Genomic DNA, 20,344 nt, shown 5'->3' with positions numbered 1-20,344 from the left:
CATTGTATCTGTTTTATACAGCGCTGACATCGATATAGTATGTCAGTCTAAAGGGAGGAAGAGTAGAAGAAGAGAACTGACAGAGAGAGAGAAGACAAAAAAGAAGAAAAAAGTTTCAACTGTGTTCAAGACCTTTGAACTGAAGACAGATTTTATTTTTCCCTGTGGATGGCAGCATTGCAACCCTCAGTGCACAGCCTACAGACATTATTAAAGGAAGAAGACGTAGTGGAAGGACAGAGGGAAGGGAAGGAAAACAAGGACAAAATAGAAGAGGCTGTAACACAACATTACACACAAACAGCAATTAACCACCACTGCTAAATCACAACCTGATTAAAAAAACGAACAAAAAAGTTTTCGAAATGGTGCAGCTGCATGTGAAGCATGGGGAGGAGAGCCAGTTTCTGTTCAACACCACCGTGGACGCTCGCCTGGAGACAGTGATCCAGGAAATGACAGCCATTTATAACAGGAGGCTGAAAGTGGACAGAATATGTTCAGAGATCCCTGAGCTCGCAGAACACGGCATCACGCTACCACCCAACATGCAGGGCCTGGCAGAGGAGCAGATTGTGGAGCTGAAACTAAGAGATGAATGGGAAGACGAGTGCGTGCCCAGTGGAGGGCCAGTACTTAGAAAGGATGAGATCGGGAGGAGGAATGGACATGCTCCCAATGATAAAATGAAAGAAATGTTGATAAAAACAACAGAGGAGGCAAAGGCACTGATTTCAAATAAACAAGTTCAAGCAAACGTTCGTGTCACCGTGGAGACGGTAAAAGAAGCCCTGGATCTTCTAAGAGGCGCAGTCATGATTGTGTACCCAATGGGACTGCCTCCTCATGACCCCATCAGGATGGAGTTTGAGGAGCGGGAAGACCTGTCGGGAACTCAGGCGTCTCTGCGGGTGATCGCAGAGGACGAGTGCCAACTGTGGTGGGCTGGAAAAGAGATGCAGCGGGACAAGAAAGTGAGGGATTACGTCGGCAAAAACGAAAAGACAAGACTCGTGGTCAAAATCCAAAAGAAGGGACGGGGGGCACCAGCGAGGGAACCTCTAGTCAACGAAGAGGAGCAGAAACAGATGATGCTGCATCACTACAAGAGGCGGGAGGAGCTCAACAAACTGAAAGAGGCAGATGACAACAGCTACTTGGACTCAGAGTGGTCAGACAGACAGGCCTTCAAAAGAAAGTTTCATGGCATCAAAAGCATCAAATGGGGCCCAAGATAAAAATTAGACTCTAAAAACCTGTGTCTGAGTCACTGTACTATCACAATACTGTTCCTTGTTATGTTATATTATTATATACATCAGAGGTCTCAAACTCACGGCCCATGGGCCACATGTGGCCCCCCAATTGATTGATTCTGGTAATCTTTTACATATACCAGGCTGCAATAATCATCATGTCATTTTTTTTATTATATAATAATATATATATAATAAAAAAAATATATTCATATTTTATATGTATGGAAAGGCCAGATGTTGATCTAGAACTTCAAAAAAAAAAAAAGAAAAAATACAAATGTATACTATTTTTATAGCTGTGTACTTTCATGCGCACCATTTGGTGTGCTAGGTGTAAAAGTGCTAGGATTTCAGGCCATTTGACATTACACAAAAAATAATAATACAAAAAGAAAATGCTTCTGGTAATCTTTTACATATACCAGGCTGCAATAATCAAAAAAATTAAAATCCAGTTTGCATGAAGTATATTGAAAATATTTAACTTTTTGTGTTTTTTAGATCATAAAATCAAGGGGCATCATGAATAAACCTGGCAATTTAAGGGTTAAAAATAAAAAATATATATTAATATTGTATAAGCATGGAAATAACCAATGTTGATCTAGACCTTAAAAAAAAAAAAAAAACAACACAAATGTATACTATTTTTATAGCCGTGTACTTTCATGCGCACCATTTGGTGTGCTGGGTGTGTTAACTTAACTTTTTTGAAGGCGCATCTAAGGGTTAAGTGAAGCGAAGCGGTCAAAAACTGTGTGCTCCCCTCCGTCCAGCAACACCCGTTAACTGAACGGCAGTTCCCACCTATATTGGCATGACCCACAGTTACCTCATTATGCCACCTAGCGGACATAAAAAACTAAACAGGGAAGAGGCCAAATGGCTCCTACAATCTGTATTATATAATAATCCCATTCATTATACCATATGTTTTGGTTTATACCTGGTTTATACCAGGCTTCTCACTGGCAAGACATGTTTTCTCTTGAGACTAGCTCAGTCTGTACAATAACGCATTCTCCTATGAACTCCTAAAACACGGTTCTTCTCCCTTTTGTGTGTCATAATCCATCTTTGCTTTGATACTATTTGCTTTGATGTTACTTCTTTGGCTGTATAAAACTGCGGAGGGGCAGTATTAAACCTCACAGTGTACAGCTTGCCAGTAATAATTAGAAGAACGTTGAACTCCAAACACAACTTCTTTATCTCATCCATTAGTCAGTGATCACAGGCAAGTTAGTTACCTGTCTAGATTTGAAATATATAGGTCTACAGAGATGAACGGCTGTTTAAGTGAAGGTCAGGAAACAAGAGAGTAGAGGAAAAGGAAAGAGAAGAAGGCAGTAATGTGATATTAACAGTTTTAAAAAGCACTAACTGAGTAACGTAATACTAAAAACCAGGTCTGGATTACATTTAACTCGGTTGTCAAGATGAGACTGTTTGGCCGACCACCAGAAACACCACCCAAAGAACTGATCAATAATTGGTCTCATAAAATCAGGAAGGAAATGAGAGGGATTGACAAAGAGGTTCGACACATTCAGAGGGAACAAGAAAAAGTTACACGATCCATTAAGGATGCTGCTAAAAAGGGTCAAAAGGATGTGTGTGTGATCCTCGTCAAGGAGGTGATTCAGTCGAAACGAGCTGTTCAAAAACTCCACGCGTCCAAAGCACACATGAACTCTGTGATACTCGCTATGAAGAATCAGCTGAGTGTACAGCGTTTAGCTGGGGCCCTGCAGCAGAGCGCAGAGGTCATGGAAGCCATGCAGCTCCTTGTTAAAGTCCCCAGGATCCAGGCTACCATGATGGAGCTATCAAAGGAGATGATAAAGGCTGGTATGATTGAGGACGTGCTGCAAGAATCCTTTGAGAGAATGGAAGATGGAGAGGACGTGGAGGAAGCAGCAGACGAGGAAGTTGAAAACATTCTCTTCCAGGTCACGGCAGGTGCACTCGGAAAAGCTCCAAATAAAGTCACCGATTCGCTGCCCGGCGTGGAGCCGGCTGGAGCCTCCGCAGCCTCAGATGATGAAACTGAAAACACTGAAGCAATGTATTCAAGACTGGCAGCTCTGAGGAGCTAAGATGAACTGCTACGCTTTTATTAGAGTCAGTTTTGGCCACTCCATAAAGGACAGAGTGGGTTCTGATGCAGGATTTACAGTACTGAGCGTCATATGTGCTTCAGATTAGTCTGCATAAATAACTTGGATTAAATTGCAAATGCATAACTTTTAGACTTATGACGCGGACAAGGTAGTGTATATGCATGCCATGCCATACTGTATATTGCGCTGCATACATCACAACGCAGATGGCTTGTAGCCTACTGCTGCTGCTGCTACTACTTCAGGCTAATTCGCATGCTATCTGACTATGAATGACTCAGCTCTGGTCATTTTTACCTTGTTATTCCGCTAATTGACTATATGCATGGTCACTATGGTCACTAACCAGGGAGGAAGTTGCCAGCCAAAGATGCAAGACAATGTAAACATTTTAGATCAATATTGTTAGAATCACTAACGTCCCCTTTAATGGGACATATTATGCAAAATCAACTTTTTAATCATTTAAATGCTTATATTTGGGACTCTGGAGGTCCTATCAGTCGGCAAAGTGTGAAAAAAGATGACTCGCTCATGTTTTTGTGATCCTCCTCAGTCTAAGAACTGGAGATGGAAACATGCAATGTTGACTTTTGCGCTCGTTGGGACGTCACAAGACGCTAAATACAGTATCCAAAACCAGGAAGTCCGCGAAGTCCATGAAACGTTCTATTTTTGGCTCCACTGTGCAGCACAGAGTTCTACACAAACATCCAGCCTCAGAGGATTAATCTGTCCAGTGGATACATGTTATATACGACAGCAATGTGCCTGCTAGAGCCTGCAAATGATCACTTTTCCAAATGATAACTGGTGTTAGCTCCCACTAGCCTCCATGGCTGATGTCATTTGCTGTCCCTTAAGTTTTGTTTTACTCTTTAAGAGATACTACTAAAACAGAGCGTTATGAAGAGGGCTGTTTTGGCAGGGTGCTTGAACTGCTGTGGTGCTTCATTCTTATGGTATTTTGACCAAAGCATGTCACAGACGTGTTCATTAGGACACCAGTTTAACTTGTAGAAATAGGGTATAATATGACCTCTTTAAAAGAAGTTAAAGAATAAGAATGCTATGGGTAACTAGAAAGATGGTTTAAACACAATAAATACACAATGTACATGTAAACATGAGTGAATTAAAAAGGTTTAAAAAAAGTTATTTAATTCACAATAAAAAATATGTTTACAGCATATTTACAAGAGATTTACAGGAAGCAATTTGTCTGATTATGCAATGTTGTGTGCTCTCAGTTTGATTCTTTGTTTCAAGTGGATAAACTGATGAATGTCTCCAGAGTTTTGATGAGAAGAAGGCGTTTAACTTAAAGGTACAATATGTAGTATTTATGGGTTTATATAACCCAAAATCCAGTTTTTTATACATATTATGTGCTCCTGCATTGTCTAGTCGCTGTATAATAGTTTTTGTTTCATTTTCGTAGTGTTTCAAAAAGTCATGTAAAATAACATGACCGTGGTTGCATAGCCACTGTTAGCAGCGAGACGCCATGTTTCTACCGGAGCCTGTAAGGACAAACGCGAGAGAACAAATCAAGCGTCTCTTTACTTGTAGCTGAAGTCCCGCCTCCTCTCTCTCCGCTTCGTCTGCTACGACCGCGGTAGCTCCGCCCTCTCCCTCGCCTCACGTACCTCATCTGCTGACACGGAGAAAGAGGACGAGGACGACATTTGACCAGCTGCGGATACCGTAGCGCTCAGGGAAGGGAGGGGGTGAGCAGAGCAGCAGGTCTTTGTTGTAAATTTCAGCCTCTCCTCTAGATGGCACTATAAACTACTTATTTCCCCTTTAATGCCAAGGTACAGTATATTCAGCACATATACCGAGGGCGGCACAGACTTGTTCTTCTCTCTACGCTTTATCACCAGCATTGTCCTCTTCTTCACTAATCTCTGGACTGCATGTGAGAAGCCTGGGCCAGGTCTGCCACGTCATTCATGAAGCCTTCTTCCGCCTCCTTTAAGACAGCAAAGAAGTGCTTATAAGGATTATTTTTTTGCAAATCAAAACATGAAGTTGAGAAAATACAGTCAATGTGAAGGAGACTCACCAGAAGCTGCTTTTTGAGACTTTCCATGGTTTGATCTTGGGCCACTTTCTTCTGCTTTAGTTCCTCATATATCATATCCTGTTGAAGGCAACACTGCTTCAACACCCTCGTTTTGTGAAGTTCAACCCTGGCAACAAATTAAGACAAATTCAGAATTATTCTAATTTAATGTGAAAAGATTTACACTGCCGTTTCTTTTTCTTTGTACCTCTGTTGAAACTCGACCGAGGTGGGCTTTTTGCTCCAATTCACCAGCTCCCTCTGTAAAGCTCTGTTCAGCTGACTGCTGCGCTCTTGCTGCTCATTCACCTCTGATAGAAAAGATCACAAGAATAATGTAAACACATGGAAATATTTGTCACTTGTTGTGGTATGCAGTGTATGTACATAGTGTGTTCAAAAGAATCACACTAGAAAAGTGTTTTTTTTGTGTGTAAAACGGTGAAGTATTATATATTTTCTCACCGACACTAAAAAGACACATGTGACATATGAATCTCTGCTATTAGGCTCTTGTCCACTAAAAGCAGACCTAGACCAGAAGTTCCAATTAACGCTGTTTTTTAGTGTGTATCTGCGTCATTACCTTGTTTAAGAAGCCCTGAAGGTTCGAAACAAACATTATTATTTCAGCCACTGCTGAGAACGCTGTGCTTTATTGTAATCTCGGGCTCAGCGAGATCTCTGAAAAAACCCGGTCCGGTTACGTAAACGCCGGTTCTCCGGGAAAAGCAGATCGCCCTGGTTGCACATCCGGTTGCGTACATTGAACCGCAGAAGAAGAATAACGTCCGTTGTGGAGGTGTTTCACGAGCGACAGTGTCTTCTGACTCTGGGTCTGACTACGGGGCAAAGTCATGAAAGGGACTGCGGCGGGGAGTCGTGAAGAAGCTATTTTTAATAGTGCTGTTAGTTAAACGCGTTAATTAACACGTTAACGCGAACTCATTTTAACAGCGTCAATTTTTTTATCGTGCGATTAAAGGCCACATTATACTTCTCCGACTGCGTATGCGTTATCCGACTGCGTAACCACGGAGACGACTCGAGCCTTTATACTTCTGCGTCGTGGTGACGGACACGCGCTGCAATTTCCCACCCGATCAGTAGGGGTCGCTGCGCAAGGTTGTTCCGTTCTGGCTACAGTGAGCAATGGCGTCCGAGAGAGAAAGAGAGAGAACGCAGTTTTAAGATCATTTGAGGCGAGAAATTGGCCATTTAGAGTCTAAACATGTGCTGTGTGTGTTAAGATATGACGTTTGGCAGCGGCGTTGTCGGCGGGGATCAGCTCCGCCTCTGTGGACGCTCGGGTGCGCACTGTGAGCCGGCACAGAGCAGCTTCGCTCGGCCTGTCCTGAGGACCAATCACAGCTCTTGCCGTCTCCGTTGTCCCTTGACGGAGTGACGGACACTTAAAAAATATTTCGTGCAGTTGCAGACGACGCAGAGGCTCTTCGACAGGTTCTGCGTTGGCGCAGAGTCTCTGCGTAACCTACGTAGAGCACTTTACGCAGGAGTATAAATTGGGCTTAACGCTCTTTTTGGCCAAGCAAACTTTGTCGTTTTTTCACAAGCTGTGGCCTCAACTAGTAACGTTAGAACAACTACAACACCCCACCGGATCTAGATAGACCGGAAACAAAACAACAGACACGCCGCGCGAGCCGGTCAAAGAGTAGTCGGCTCGCGTAAGTAAAGAGTAAATGTTCCGTGCGAGTTAACTATGACATTAATGCGATTAATTGCAATTAAATACTTTAAACGTTTGACAGCACTAATTTTTAAACACTGTTAAAACAATGTTTTGATAATGAGTAGCAGTGCATCCACCGTTCCAGAGGGGGGAGCTGCGCTTCTGAGAGCGGGTGTGCTTAATATGTCACTTCCGGGTACTGGCCAATCACAAGACTCTGTCTTCTGGGTGTGAGAGTTGAGTCTCAAATCTCGCGGCTGGGAAACAGCGTCAAAAAAGAGGATTTCTATCGACTCGTTTACAGCAACTAGGAGGTTTTTGACCATAAAAACAAGTTAATGTATGTAAGTAGACCTCCATAACTAACATATATGTGCAACAGGACCACTCTATGTGACCTTTAAATCGCACAGTGTGCGATAATAAATCCTCCTAAATGTTACACACTGGACCTTTAGCACTAACAATCAGGGTTAACACATATGGTCGTGTTCTCACCCTGGTTCATGTTTGGCTGTTCCTGGGGTATTTTTCTGGTAACATCCTGTAGATGTGAATAGTAGCTTTGGACCAGTGCACTGAGAGAGTTTTTGGTCATGTATACGCTCTCTGGCGCAGTTTCCATCAGGTGGTGCTAATGATGGAAGAAAAAACAAGAGGTTTACTTGGCAAAATCATACACTAGTAATTTAATTAAAAAAAAACAGCAATGTCATACCTTTAAGCTATCCTCCTGTTTTGGAGAGGCCAGTGATTCCATGGGCAGGGTCTCCATCTTCTGCTGAATGGCTTGGCTGAGGGCATTGCCAACCACCAGCTGTGCATGGCACTGAAGCAGTTCCATCCCCGTTTCCAGTTCAGACAGGAACTCCTGCTGGAAGTTGTGGCTCACCAGCTGGCTCTCTGGACCCAGATGCCTCTCTGCGAGGCTGGCACTGCTGTTCTGTGATTAAACAAGAGTCGAGAGCATTTTAGCCCAGACCAAATGAGCAGCAGCGTCGTCGGTGCGAGCGTGAGGATTCCTAAAAGAGCAACTGAAAATCAAATCATCACTAAACAGGGATATTCTTTTTATTTATGCTGTTTATTGTTGCAGCGCATCTGTTGTAAGGGTGCATGTACCATAAATGATCGTCATCTCCACTGGTGTCCTGGGCGTGTTGGGTCCAATGGCGCTGTGTCATGCACCTCTGAAGTATGATGTGTATGAATATTTTTATTTTTATGTGAGCGCAGTGTTCAAACTGCATCAGCAGACATTAGCTTGTTGACCTCTTATTTATCCTTTTACGCCAACTTATGGTTCAGAGCATAATGAAGCACTATCAGTCAGCCCAATCTGTTACCGGTGCATAATGTAAAGAGTAACTAATGTTTTACAACAATTGTAAAATTACTACCAAAACAAAAAGGTGACATAAAAATGTGCATTTTATTGAGGCTTTATAGAGTTGACGAACAGAATGACAGATACAGGAAGTAGTAAATAGCCAAAGTCAGTCTATTATGTTGAAAGAACGTGGTGCTATGTGAGACTGACTGAAGTCTGGTCAGCTGATAACTTTCAAGGATACTCAACGTCTCTTAGGTGAACAGTTATACCAATAAAACAAAATATAGCATACAAATGTGTATTTGTCTTACTTGTAAATGTTTCCCACCTTTAAAGTTGCACTGACACAGAACTGGCTTTTACTGGGACAGTCCACCAGCACAGTTCTGAAGTCAGTCTGAGAGAGTGCCTTCAGCTTCGACAGCTTCATCTCCTTCAGCATGTGCAGACAGAAGTGCCGGACCACAAAGCTCCTCTGCACCGCCGCCAACATATGCTCGTGTTTCCTCTCCATCAGCAGTCCCACTCCACTGTTCAAGCATCACATAAAATGCGTGTAAATGTAAATGTAAATGTACTTTATTTATACAGCCCTTTACAACAATCCTTTCGGTGATCCAAAGTGCTTTACAAGAAATAAATAAATAAAGAGGAAACAAATAAAAGTAATTAAAAACAATAAAAACAATAAAATAGTGCAAAATAAAATAAGATAGAATCAGATAAAAGATAAGAAGGCAAAAGATAAAAAGTGTCACCATACTACTCGGTATTAAAAGCCATCCTAAATAAATAGGTTTTTAGCCTTGATTTGAAGAGGCCCAGGTCAGAGATAAGACGCATCTCAACAGGGAGTTTATTCCAGAGCCTGGGAGCAGCAACAGCAAAGGCTCGATCACCCCAGTGTTTATATTTTGACCTGGGCACTTCCAGCAACATTTGGTTGTTTGACCTCAGAGCTCTACCCGGATCACGAACAGTTAAAAGCTCAGATAAATAAGATGGGGCAAGATCATGAAGAGCTTTAAAGGCAAACATTAAAAGTTTCAAATCGATTCTAAAAGAGACTGGAAGCCAATGGAGAGAGTGAAGAACAGGGGTGATGTGCTCTCTTCTATTAGTGTGGCGTGGGTACAAATGAATGAACTCGAGCTGTACGGTCATTCACAGCCTAAATATGCCATAAACACGTGACAGGGCAGTGTCCCTCCATCTTACCTGTCGAGTGTGTAGCTCTGTCTGGCCACCATGTCTTTGAGAATGTCCATCTGTTGTTCGGTGAGATGTTTGAGACAGGCCTGTGCCAGAGACATCTCCTCACTCCACGCCTTCAGAAGAATAAGATGCCGAGTTAAAAACAACAGGAATCTTTTTTCTTTTTTTTTTTGTTCAAATATGTCATGGACTTAGATTTTAAACAACATGAAACTATTTTTTAAAAACAAAAGAGACACATGCAAACAAGTGTATCTGATCCAAGACATGGTACCTGTCCATCTTTATCCACTTCAGCCTTCATGTCCTCCAGGTGCACCTTGATAGTGCCCTCTACCTGCTGCAGCTGTCCGACCAGCTTCCGCTCCAGATCAAACCACAGCTTCTCACAGCACTCGGAAGAGAGTTCAGACTTGGCAGAGACCAACGCAAGAAAGACATTTTTGGCTAGCTCCCCAAATTTCTTTGACCAGGAGATACGGAGTTTCTGAAGACACAGGATTTTACATATAAAAAAATTAAAAATACACAATCACCAACCACTTTATTAGGGTACACAAGGCAAGCTGGCAGGAGTAGCAGCTGGTGTGGATATCGACTGCTGCAGCCTATCTGCATCAAGGTGCTGTGCTTTTCAGAGGTGGTCTGTTTAGCATAGACATAACAAATGGTTACTGTTCACCCAGAGAACAGCCACTCACTGGATCATTTTCTGTAAATTGTAGAGATAATTGTGGATGAAAATCCTAGAGGATAATCATCTTTAGAAATAGTCTGAAACACTGATTCAATAATATTGTTTGTGTCCTGGACATATGTATGTTAATAATTAGTTCATATGTTAATACACTGAACAAAAATATAAAGGCAACACTTTGGTTTTTGCTCTCATTTTTCATGAGCTGCACTCAAAGATCTAAAACATTTTCTATATACACAATAGAACCATTTCTCTTAATAAATTGCTCCCAAATAAATCTGTGTTAGTGAGCACTTCTCCATCCCACCTCACAGGTGTGGCATATCAAGATGCTGATTCGACAGCCTGAATATGGCACAGGTTTGCCTTAGGCTGGCCACAATATTAGGCCACTCTAAAGTGTTCCTGATGCAATCTTTCCATTTATCCGGGCTTAGGACCTGGAAATAGGAGTACACTGGATGTGCCCATAGAAGTCGAGGCAAATGCCCACAGATGTCGTCGCGCCGGTACAAACACGACGCTGTAGCCTAGTAAAGGTTCTGTTCTCAGACAAAATGCAAGCCTGACCCAAAGTTTTACTATTTCAAACTGTATCAAACTGCAACATGATAGAAGCACAGCGTTAAAGTGTCCAATTAAACAATGAGCAATGAGGATTGGTGTATCCCACCCCTTGACCTGGTGGGGATTTGAACTGGCAACCCATGCCTAAATGCACCGAGTTGCTGCCACGTGATTGCCTTAATTACATACTTATGTTAACAAGCAGCTTTGAAGAGGTGTAACAAAGTGGCCTGTACTATACATCCACACACAAGCATTCCCACAATGCATTTTTTTTTTTACCCTCCAAAGGTCAGTGAGAGCTTCAGCCACTCTGTTCTCGTGCTGTAGCTCCAGATCAGATGTCTGTTGCCTGTGTTTGACCAGCAGCTCCTGGTACTCCTGCAGGAAAGGTTAAAGTTCACATTTACTTATGGGCATTATATTTTTTTTCACCTTGTCTTGTCTTCACTTTGTGACCACTAACAGTGAAGCTAAGAGTGGTCATCACTGCATAACATCTTAAACGTAACTAACTGCCCACTTGCTTGGCCTGTTTATTATGCAACAGTACATTCTGATCAATATATTAATGTAAAGGAGACACAATTGTGTGACCTTGGCGAGCTGTTGGAGGTCTCCGTGAGTCTGCATCAGTTCGAGAGCAAGCGTCTTTCCCTTGGTCTGATTCCTCTGGAGTTTTTTCTGCTTGGACACCATTTTACTGCACTTTTCATTCACCAGCTCTTTTGTCTTCTGTGCCCACTCTGCAACATGAAATGCAAACTTCAAATTGTTGTTCCTATAAAGAATGTGCAGTATGAGTAACCAATTACTGTTACAGTAACACATTGTTATTACTGGTGTATAATCTTAAACTCTGCACTTGAATGCAACGTTTACTGTAAATAACACACAATGCATAAACAGTAAGTTAAAGGCACCTGTACAAAGATTTTGCCACTTCTCTACCAGAATAATATATTATATTAATTTCAACATTCTGCGACTCCAAATACACACATAGTAGAACAGTCAGAGCTTTTATTAAAGGTGAAGTAAGTAGTTTATAGTGCCATCTAGAGGAGAGGCTGAAATTTACAACAAAGAACTGCTCCTCTGCTCACCCCCTCCCTTCCCTGAGCGCTACGGTATCCGCAGCCGGTCAAATGTCGTCCTCGTCGTCTTTCTCCGTGTCAGCAGATGAGGTTCGTGAGGCGAGGGAGAGGGCGGAGCTACCGCGGCCGTAGCAGACGAAGCGGAGAGAGAGGAGGCGGGACTTCTGCTACAAGTAAAGAGACGCTTGATTTGTTCTCTCGCGTTTGTCCTTACAGGCTCCGGTAGAAACATGGCGTCTCGCTGCTAACAGTGGCTATGCAACCGCGGCCCGCGACTGTGTTATTTTACATGACTTTTTGAAACACTACGAAAATGAAACAAAAACTATTATACATCGACTAGACAATGCAGGAGCACATAATATGTATAAAAAAGTGGATTTTGGGTCATATAAACCCATAAATACTACATAGTGTCCCTTTAAGTCATACTGAAATATATTACATGATGTTCAGAGTGTTGTCCTGAAAGTTTCCAACATTATTTGAGGAACTAAAGAGGTTTATTTTGAGGGAATATGGAATTGGAGTTAGAAAAACTAGGATAGACGTCCTCTGCAAACCTGCTGCCAGACTAGGTGTTTAATCAAACTCACAATGTGATCAGTCTGTTAATAACACAGTTTACATGACAGACTGTCAGATGACTCATAGAAATGCAACAGATTCATTGCTAAGCAAGCTGCTTCTTCATGCCTAAAGACAGACATGACAATTGAAGAGCATATGCCAGGAACGCTGATGCTGAGTCAGTTGAAGCCCACTGCACTAGTTTCTTTAAAGCGGACATAGAATGGACACTCCAATCAACGTTTGCTCTTAGGTGTGTATCTTTACCTCGTTTCTGAAGCCCTAAACTTTCATAGCAAGCATTTCAGCCACTGCTGAGAACGCGGGGTTTTATTGTTTTTTCCGGAGCTCTCCCAAACAGATCTGAAAAGTGCTCGCTTGTGACGTAACTAGCAGGTCAGACCACTCCTCTGAACAGCAGCTCCTCCTGATTAACTGCTCATTCTGTTGCTGCTGTAGAAACCAACACTAGACAGCTGCTAAAAATCTTATTTATGGGAAACGAATAAAGTATTTAACTGCGATTAATCGCACATTTTTTTATCTATTCTAAATGTCCTTTGATTTCTTTTTGTCCCACTATTTTTTCTAATTTTAATGCTCTTCTTGCGGATCTCCCCAGCTACGGCGCCCGTCGTGACCCCCGTTAGCGTGGGCGGCACCACCGTTCGGTCGCCTAGGCCGGTACCTAGCAGCTGACTTAGAACTGGTGTGGACCTCGGGAATACAACTGTTTAATTTAAAGAAAGCATCGCGAAGGCCCATGGCGGGTTATTGACGCGAAGTGATCTCTGCCCAGTGCTCTGACTGTCAAAGTGAAGAAATTCAATTTCACTTAAACGGTGAGGCATGGAGGCGAGCCCAAGGCCGGCACGACCCCTGCTCCGGGGACAGTGACGGGTGGCTTGCAACAGGCACGCTGCACACACTTAAAGGGACACTGTGTAGTATTTATGGGTTTATATGACCCAAAATCCACTTTTTTATACATAATTATGTGCTCCTGCATTGTCTAGACGCTGTATAATAGTTTTTGTTTAATTTTCGTAGTGTTTCAAAAAGTCATGTAAAATAACATGGTCGCAGGCCGCTACTGCGTTGCCACGACGCCATGTTTCTAAGGGAGCCTGTTAGGACAAACGCGAGCGGAAGTCCCGCCTCCACTCTCTCCGCTTCGTCTGCTACGGCCGCGGTAGCTCCGCCCTCTCCCTCGCCTCACGAACCTCATCTGCTGACACGGAGAAAGACGACGAGGACGACATTTGACCGTCTGAGGACACCGTAGCGCTCAGGGAAGGGAGGGGGTGAGCAGAGGAGCGGTTCTTTGTTGTAAATTTCAGCCTCTCCTCTAGATGGCACTATAAACTACTTACTTCACCTTTAAGATTCTTTTCTTGGCCCAAAAGAACGTTTACAAAATTGACACCGTTACAATGGGTTTGCCGTTAATAAAGCGTTTAACTGACAGCACTATCCAATCTATATTTTGGCAACAGACACCAGATTTGTCTCTTTTTTAGAAACCAAATATAGACAATAGCTTTAAAGGTTCCGACAACAGCATTGTGAAGCTCCCTGGGAAAGACAGGGGTCTCTGTTTGTTGCACTCAGCATAAGATGTTACTAATTCTCAATAGTATGGACCTTTAACCCATAAATAAAATGTGTGCTATAACACGGCGACCATCTTTTGCTTTTCATTGTGGGGACGTCTTACCTTCGGTGCATTGCTGAAGGCCTTTCGCAAGAGTGGCCTGAACTTCTGAAAGGATCTTTTCCATGTGGTTAAAAGTTAAGACATCGTCACTGGTCAGCTGCTCCAGCGTCGTGGCTATCAAACCCTGCATCACGGACATTTCCCACTTAAGCGCGGCAGGTTGGGACTGAAGAAGCCCCGTCAGCTCCTCCCACCACAGCAGCTTCTGCTGGATCCTCTAGAAGCACGAGACACGTTCAACCTTTTTTATATAGTCCATCCAGTTCCTCACGTCATCAGTGATGATCAGTGGTGTGTGCAACGTTTCTTACTTTGAGCTCAGCTTCTTGAGTGTTCATCAGGTGGTTCTCTACTAACAAGAGAGTTTGAACGAGAGACAGAATCACATCCTGAGCTTCTTCCCGAGAGAAAACGCTGGTCTTCCTCAGCAGATGCTGAAAGAGGTCCTCCACCTGTTTGCTGAAACCTTTGGACTGTAGAGAGAGAGAGAGAGACTTGTTTCCTCACTTGAACTCACACTGAATGTAAATGTTCTATAATATTAGTATTTATGTAATATAAAGTTTGTTCTCTTTTTTTCTTGTCACTCTTACCATTTGAAGGCTGCGTTCAAGGTGATCTTTCTGAGTTCTCTCAATCTCCTCCAACGTACAGGGAGCATTGTCGTTTTTCTCAATAACAATCTGCTCTGACGACAACTGTTTCTTCAGCTCATTCATTTCCTAAAATGACAGGTGGCAACATACTTCAAACGGCAGAATTGGGTTTGAAATACAAATGTCTATCATTCAATTTAAAATGTGAACAAAAAGAAATGCATGTTGAAAAAAAAATAAAATGTCAACATAAAAAAACATGTTGAATGTGTGTTTTTGTTTTACCTTTTCCTGCATTTCTAAAATATTCTTGCTGAAGTCTGCATCATTTTTGTCTTTTGGGAACCGGCAGCTAAATATTATTTTCACCATTTGAAGAAAAATCTACACAAGACAACACACAGACATTTAAAAAATGGTATATATATCCCCATATTTGGCTTATAAAACTACATGATTAATATAAATTAAATTAAACAAATTAAATTTACTGACCAGAATTTTTTCTTCCTGAAGGTGAGAGCAAAGGTGTTGCATGTCTTGCAGGGCCAAACAGTAAAGACTGATCCTGCCTTCAAATCTGCAGGAGTAACAAGAGTCGTATCACTTTTTTTTTTTTTTTTAGCAAATTCTGGTTTGTGCATAGCTGCTGCAGATTAGTGTAAAATGTTATGGCTTATGTTACAGACCCCGTTTGTGTCAGTGTGTGGGGGTAGTGCGACACCCGAGTGAAACTCTGGTTCTGCAGACTTTTGGGGACCAGCGAGTAAGAAATAAACTGACTGCTGTCATCATTGTCTTGCTCTTGGCTCATAGAGTCTCCGTCCGTGGAGGACGACGACTCCTCGTCAGGCATTGCCGGCATCTTGGTGTGCTCGTGTAGCGATGGGTTGGATGCTCCATCTGCTAAAGGCTGGCAGGTACAGGTAGGTGCATATCATCATTCAACAACAACGATTTCCTCACACTTTATTAATTGACATTTAGAACAAAAGTGATTCTCGAATATTGAATTCAAAATGTATTATTTGTTGAATATTCAAATATTCTCAATTCAAGTACAGGAGAGCTAGTGAAAGTAATGCAGTGTTCACTACATGTTGAGTTAACATGAGCAGATGATGAGATGCATTCAAGAAAAACTCCAACACTTCTGCAAACACACATGAAATCCTTCCACTAAATTATTGCTGCTGCTGCCACCTCGTGATAATAGATGCACCACTAATTACATAGTCATCATGGGAGCAAGACTTGCTTTTACAAATGCTGTCATTGATTTTTATATCTTTTTATTGATGTAAATATGTATATATATATATGGACTTACTCTGTATTTTTGGTTGATGGGATAAACCACCTTTGCTCTGGATGCAAATGCAGTAATGTCATTGTTGACGGGTGGCTGCTTCTTCCCCTGGTCAATGAGTAAACAGATTTAAATGGTTAAGTGGGAAGTTAATAAGTGAACATATTAATGCATAACAAATCAGAGGGAAACCACAGATGGATCTAAGTGAAATATGCAGTTTTAGACAAGGGCTGTCACCAAGGACGTAGGTTTGGTTACAAGACGGGTGGGGACACTGATGCTCATAAAATCCAGTCTTGTATAAAGGACCTAAAGGGGATAAGTTGAGTAAAAGTGTCTTACTAGAAATTTACTTGGTAGAAGTTGAAGTCACTTTTAAGAAAAAGTCTTAGAATACATGACATTTACTTTACTTTAGTGTCAATAGTAAATTATCAGTAAATATCAAAACACTTTGATGTACTTAAAGTAAAAGTATTAAAAAAGTGAGAAGTTGAGCCATGGTAGCTCAGTGATAGGGCGAGTTGTGTTTCACCTGGAAGGCATGTTGAAGCATGTGAATGGCAAAACTATAGTGTATAGTGTAAAACTCATCAAGACTAGAAAAGCTCTCAAACACTACCAACTCTTCTATTTCTGATTTTTAACAACACGCCTACCCATGTTAATGGTTTTTCTTTATTTTCATGACTATTTTACAAGTTAGATTCTCACTGAAGGCATCAAAACTATGAATTAACACTTGCCGAGTGCTTTCTCAAGTTAAGTTGTGATTCTTTGTTTTAAATATTATCTTTCTTTCTATATGTAATTATTTATACCAAAAAGGTTACATTTGCCACGTGTTTCTCTTTGTATGCAGAAAAAGTCTAAATGTAAAGGGCAGATTTTGATAACATTTTCTGGGGATGTAGGTTATGACCCACATGGACTAAACAGTTTCACCTAACTGAAGGTAACTAAATGGACCATTTTGAGCACTTTAACATCACACACTGTATGTATGGGACTAAAGCTACCAGATGTGATGCAACATTACCTTTTCATTAGTGGTACCACTGGGAGCCTCTTTTCTGCTGTTGCTAACACAGTCACTGTGGTTGTTGTCCAAATCCCCATCATCGGGGTCCAGCAGCCTCCTTGCATTGTAGCCCTGATGAGACAGTGATTGCATATAAATTTCAATTTCAAATTCAAAGACTGAATACACACACTAAGAAATCAAAGTATGAGACTGTACTTTTTGCTGTCGCTCCAGTTGTATCCTATCAGGGTACAAGCACTGTACCTTTCTCAGTGTGTACAGGTACATTTCTGTCACTAAGGGGTGAAGAAATGTTTCTTTAGAGGTACAAACAAGCAGGTACACATTTTAAATGTACAGCGCTTGTACACCGATAGGGTACAACTGGAGCGATAAAAGCATTTGTACCTTTTTAGGTACAGTTTCGTACTTTCTTAGTGTGTAGGATGCAATTGATTGTAAGCAACTTGGAAAGTGTACTGAGAAAATGTACTGAAAACACTTCGTTGAGAAAAGTGAAATGCAAATAAAGTAAAGCAGCGGTGGACAATAGATAACTATTGTTATGACAGGTGAATGATGAGGACAGGTGAACGATGAAGACAGGTGAACGATGAAGACAAGGGAATGATGAGGACAGGTGAACGATGAGGACAGGTGAACAATGAAGACAGGTGAACGATGAGGGCAGACAGGTGAATGATGAGGACAGGTGAACAATGAGGACAGGTGAACAATGAGGACAGGTGAACGATGAAGACAGGTGAACGATGAGGGCAGACAGGTGAATGATGAGGACAGGTGAACGGTAAACACAGGTGAACGATGAGGACAGACAGGTTAATGATAAGGACAGGTGAACGGTGAAGACAGGTGAACGATGAGGGCAGACAGGTGAATGATGAGGACAGGTGAACAATGAGGACAGGTGAATGATGAGGACAGATGAACGATGAGGGCAGACAGGTGAATGATGAGGACAGACAGGTGAACGATGAGGACAGACAGGTGAATGATGAGGACAGACAGGTGAATGATGAGGACAGGTGAACGATGAGGACAGACAGGTGAACGATGAGGACAGGTGAATGATGAGGACAGACAGGTGAATGATGAGGACAGACAGGTGAACGATGAGGACAGGTGAACGATGAGGGCAGACAGGTGAACGATGAGGGCAGACAGGTGAATGATGAGGACAGACAGGTGAAAGATGAGGACAGGTGAATGATGAGGACAGACAGGTGAATGATGAGGACAGACAGGTGAACGATGAGGACAGGTGAACGATGAGGGCAGACAGGTGAACGATGAGGGCAGACAGGTGAATGATGAGGACAGACAGGTGAAAGATGAGGACAGGTGAATGATGAGGACAGACAGGTGAATGATGAGGACAGACAGGTGAACGATGAGGACAGACAGGTGAACGATGAGGAAAGGTGAACGATGAGGGCAGACAGGTGAACTGGCACAAATGAAGGTTCCATGAGCGAGTGAGAAAGTGTGTGACCTTTGACCCATTTTGACTGATACATTATCTGTTAACATGTTTCGTTTTGACCTTTAATTAAAAAACAATTCATGTTAGATCACATTTCAGCTGATGATCGAACACCGTGCCGGGATATATTTAAAGACTCCACTAACTGCACATCCTTACTATGAAGCACGCAGTGTTTACAATTTCTGAAACCTATAAATCAACTCTGAAGTAATGATCACGTATCTTTTCATGGTTCAAAAACACATGTGGAGACTGATAAGCACATAGACTTACTTGTCTGGTTAGTAGCAGCGGCTTCAGACAGAAGACGTAGAGCAGAGCAGCAGCTAACACTGCGGACAGTCCTCCACTCACTGTAGCCACACTGAAAACTTCAGTGTTCACATACAACGACTCGGCAAACATCACCGTCACATCGGCCTCGCATCCCGCTATCGCTTCCTCTCCTGACATTTCACAACTAACTCTAATTCGCCATTACACTGAAGTAAAAAACTGTGTGAGTTAGCTAGCAAACGTCACCTAGCTAATGTTAATAATAATAATAATAATGGAGCCACCGAACTCCTGTCTGTTCACCGCACTGAAGTTTTTCTTTTTCACATACCTCGCCTTCGCTTTTCCTCTCTAACATGGCTCACTAAAGATTGTTTGATTAGAAAAAAACAATCAAACAATCTCAATTTATGCCAGAAGAGAACAGAACTTTCCGCTAAAGAACGAACACGTTTGCGTGAATGTTAGCCAATGGATGCGCAGAAATTCAAGGAGTCTGCAAAACTTAATAATGTTAGCGAAACACAGATGCTTCTTCTTCTTCTTTAAGTTTTACGGTGGTTGGTATCCATCTGCAGGTGCATTACCGCCCCCTTCTGCTCTGGAGTGTGGACTAGATACAGGCCACCCTCACACCATACACTCACGCACACACACTCTTATCCTAAATACAAAGGTGGAAAAAGTACTAAAATATTTTACTCAAGTAAAAGTACCATTACAGACAGTACTTTGATGAAATGTTACTCAAGTAGAAGTAAAAAGTAGTTGATTTGAAATGTACTTTAAGTAAAAGTTACTTAGTTACTTGGCGTGGGGTGTGAGGATGTGAGAGTAGAAATATGACAAGGGGTCAGAAATCCCAAACTATTTTGGAGCTCACAGGACACAGGATATTAAGTCACTTTTGGCGTAGCGCCCTCTATGTTCACGCTCCAGTGCTGGTGATAATCACATCATCATTTGTCTGGTTCTTGTGTATATTTTCCCCCTGTAGGTCTTCATTGTGCAGAATTTTTATTTTTACTCAGTAACGGATAGGATTTATAAAGTAACTAAGTACAATACTTATACGTACTCAAGTAAAATACAAAATCCTGATTTTAAATTGTACTTATAAAATATAAAATACACAAAAAAAGTATTCAATACAGTAACTGTATTTCGTTACTTTCCACCTCTGCCTATATATTCCCCCAATTTTCTATTTTACACCCTGTGAAATAGCCCCGTAATCCGTAAGAAATGTATTAGTACCCTAACTTGTGCTTTCTCTCTCATTTCCAT

The 20,344-nt window shown here is 41.9% G+C and overlaps 3 protein-coding genes across 3 annotated transcripts; 2 read left to right on the top strand and 1 right to left on the bottom strand.

The window, feature by feature from the left end:
* Positions 1 to 365: 365 nt before the first annotated feature.
* LOC310926311 (cilia- and flagella-associated protein 298-like) lies at positions 366 to 1,238 on the top strand (the record flags this gene model as incomplete). The annotated part of the gene is made up of 1 exon (XM_083888420.1): positions 366 to 1,238. One exon carries the CDS (start codon positions 366 to 368, stop codon positions 1,236 to 1,238), a length of 873 nt encoding a protein of 290 aa, XP_083744546.1.
* A 1,460-nt stretch (positions 1,239 to 2,698) lies between these two features.
* Positions 2,699 to 3,358, top strand: LOC310925585 (charged multivesicular body protein 3-like; the record flags this gene model as incomplete). The annotated part of the gene is made up of 1 exon (XM_083887566.1): positions 2,699 to 3,358. The coding sequence occupies one exon, from the start codon at positions 2,699 to 2,701 to the stop codon at positions 3,356 to 3,358; it is 660 nt and encodes a 219-aa protein (XP_083743692.1).
* A 1,751-nt stretch (positions 3,359 to 5,109) lies between these two features.
* Positions 5,110 to 19,327, bottom strand: evc (EvC ciliary complex subunit 1). The gene is made up of 19 exons (XM_083887674.1): positions 19,055 to 19,327; positions 17,290 to 17,403; positions 16,269 to 16,355; positions 15,628 to 15,851; positions 15,434 to 15,518; positions 15,224 to 15,322; positions 14,936 to 15,064; positions 14,654 to 14,815; positions 14,343 to 14,559; positions 11,556 to 11,704; positions 11,241 to 11,339; positions 9,966 to 10,178; positions 9,695 to 9,804; positions 8,805 to 9,006; positions 7,862 to 8,086; positions 7,642 to 7,777; positions 5,659 to 5,761; positions 5,451 to 5,577; positions 5,110 to 5,357 (listed from the first exon to the last, which is right to left on the bottom strand). Exons 1-19 carry the CDS (start codon positions 19,232 to 19,234, stop codon positions 5,286 to 5,288), a joined length of 2,733 nt encoding a protein of 910 aa, XP_083743800.1. The 5' UTR covers positions 19,235 to 19,327; the 3' UTR covers positions 5,110 to 5,285.
* Positions 19,328 to 20,344: the final 1,017 nt, after the last annotated feature.

This window comes from Microchirus variegatus (assembly GCF_963457635.1).
Source record: "Microchirus variegatus genome assembly, chromosome: 4".
NCBI classification, from domain to species: Eukaryota; Metazoa; Chordata; class Actinopteri; order Pleuronectiformes; family Soleidae; genus Microchirus; species Microchirus variegatus.
This window is presented reverse-complemented; position numbering and strand designations above follow the sequence as displayed.

What these genes read in the sequence shown, in the direction of transcription:
- evc (XM_083887674.1), bottom strand. Translation starts at nt 19,234, where the DNA reads ATGTCAGGAGAGGAAGCGATAGCGGGATGCGAGGCCGATGTGACGGTG. An exon ending in ACCTCCAACAGCTCGCCAAG is followed by an intron (nt 11,340 to 11,555) that starts GTCACACAATTG and finishes CCTTTCCTGCAG; the next exon opens with GAGTACCAGGAGCTGCTGGT. An exon ending in CAGAGCTACACACTCGACAG is followed by an intron (nt 9,007 to 9,694) that starts GTAAGATGGAGG and finishes ATGCTTGAACAG; the next exon opens with TGGAGTGGGACTGCTGATGG.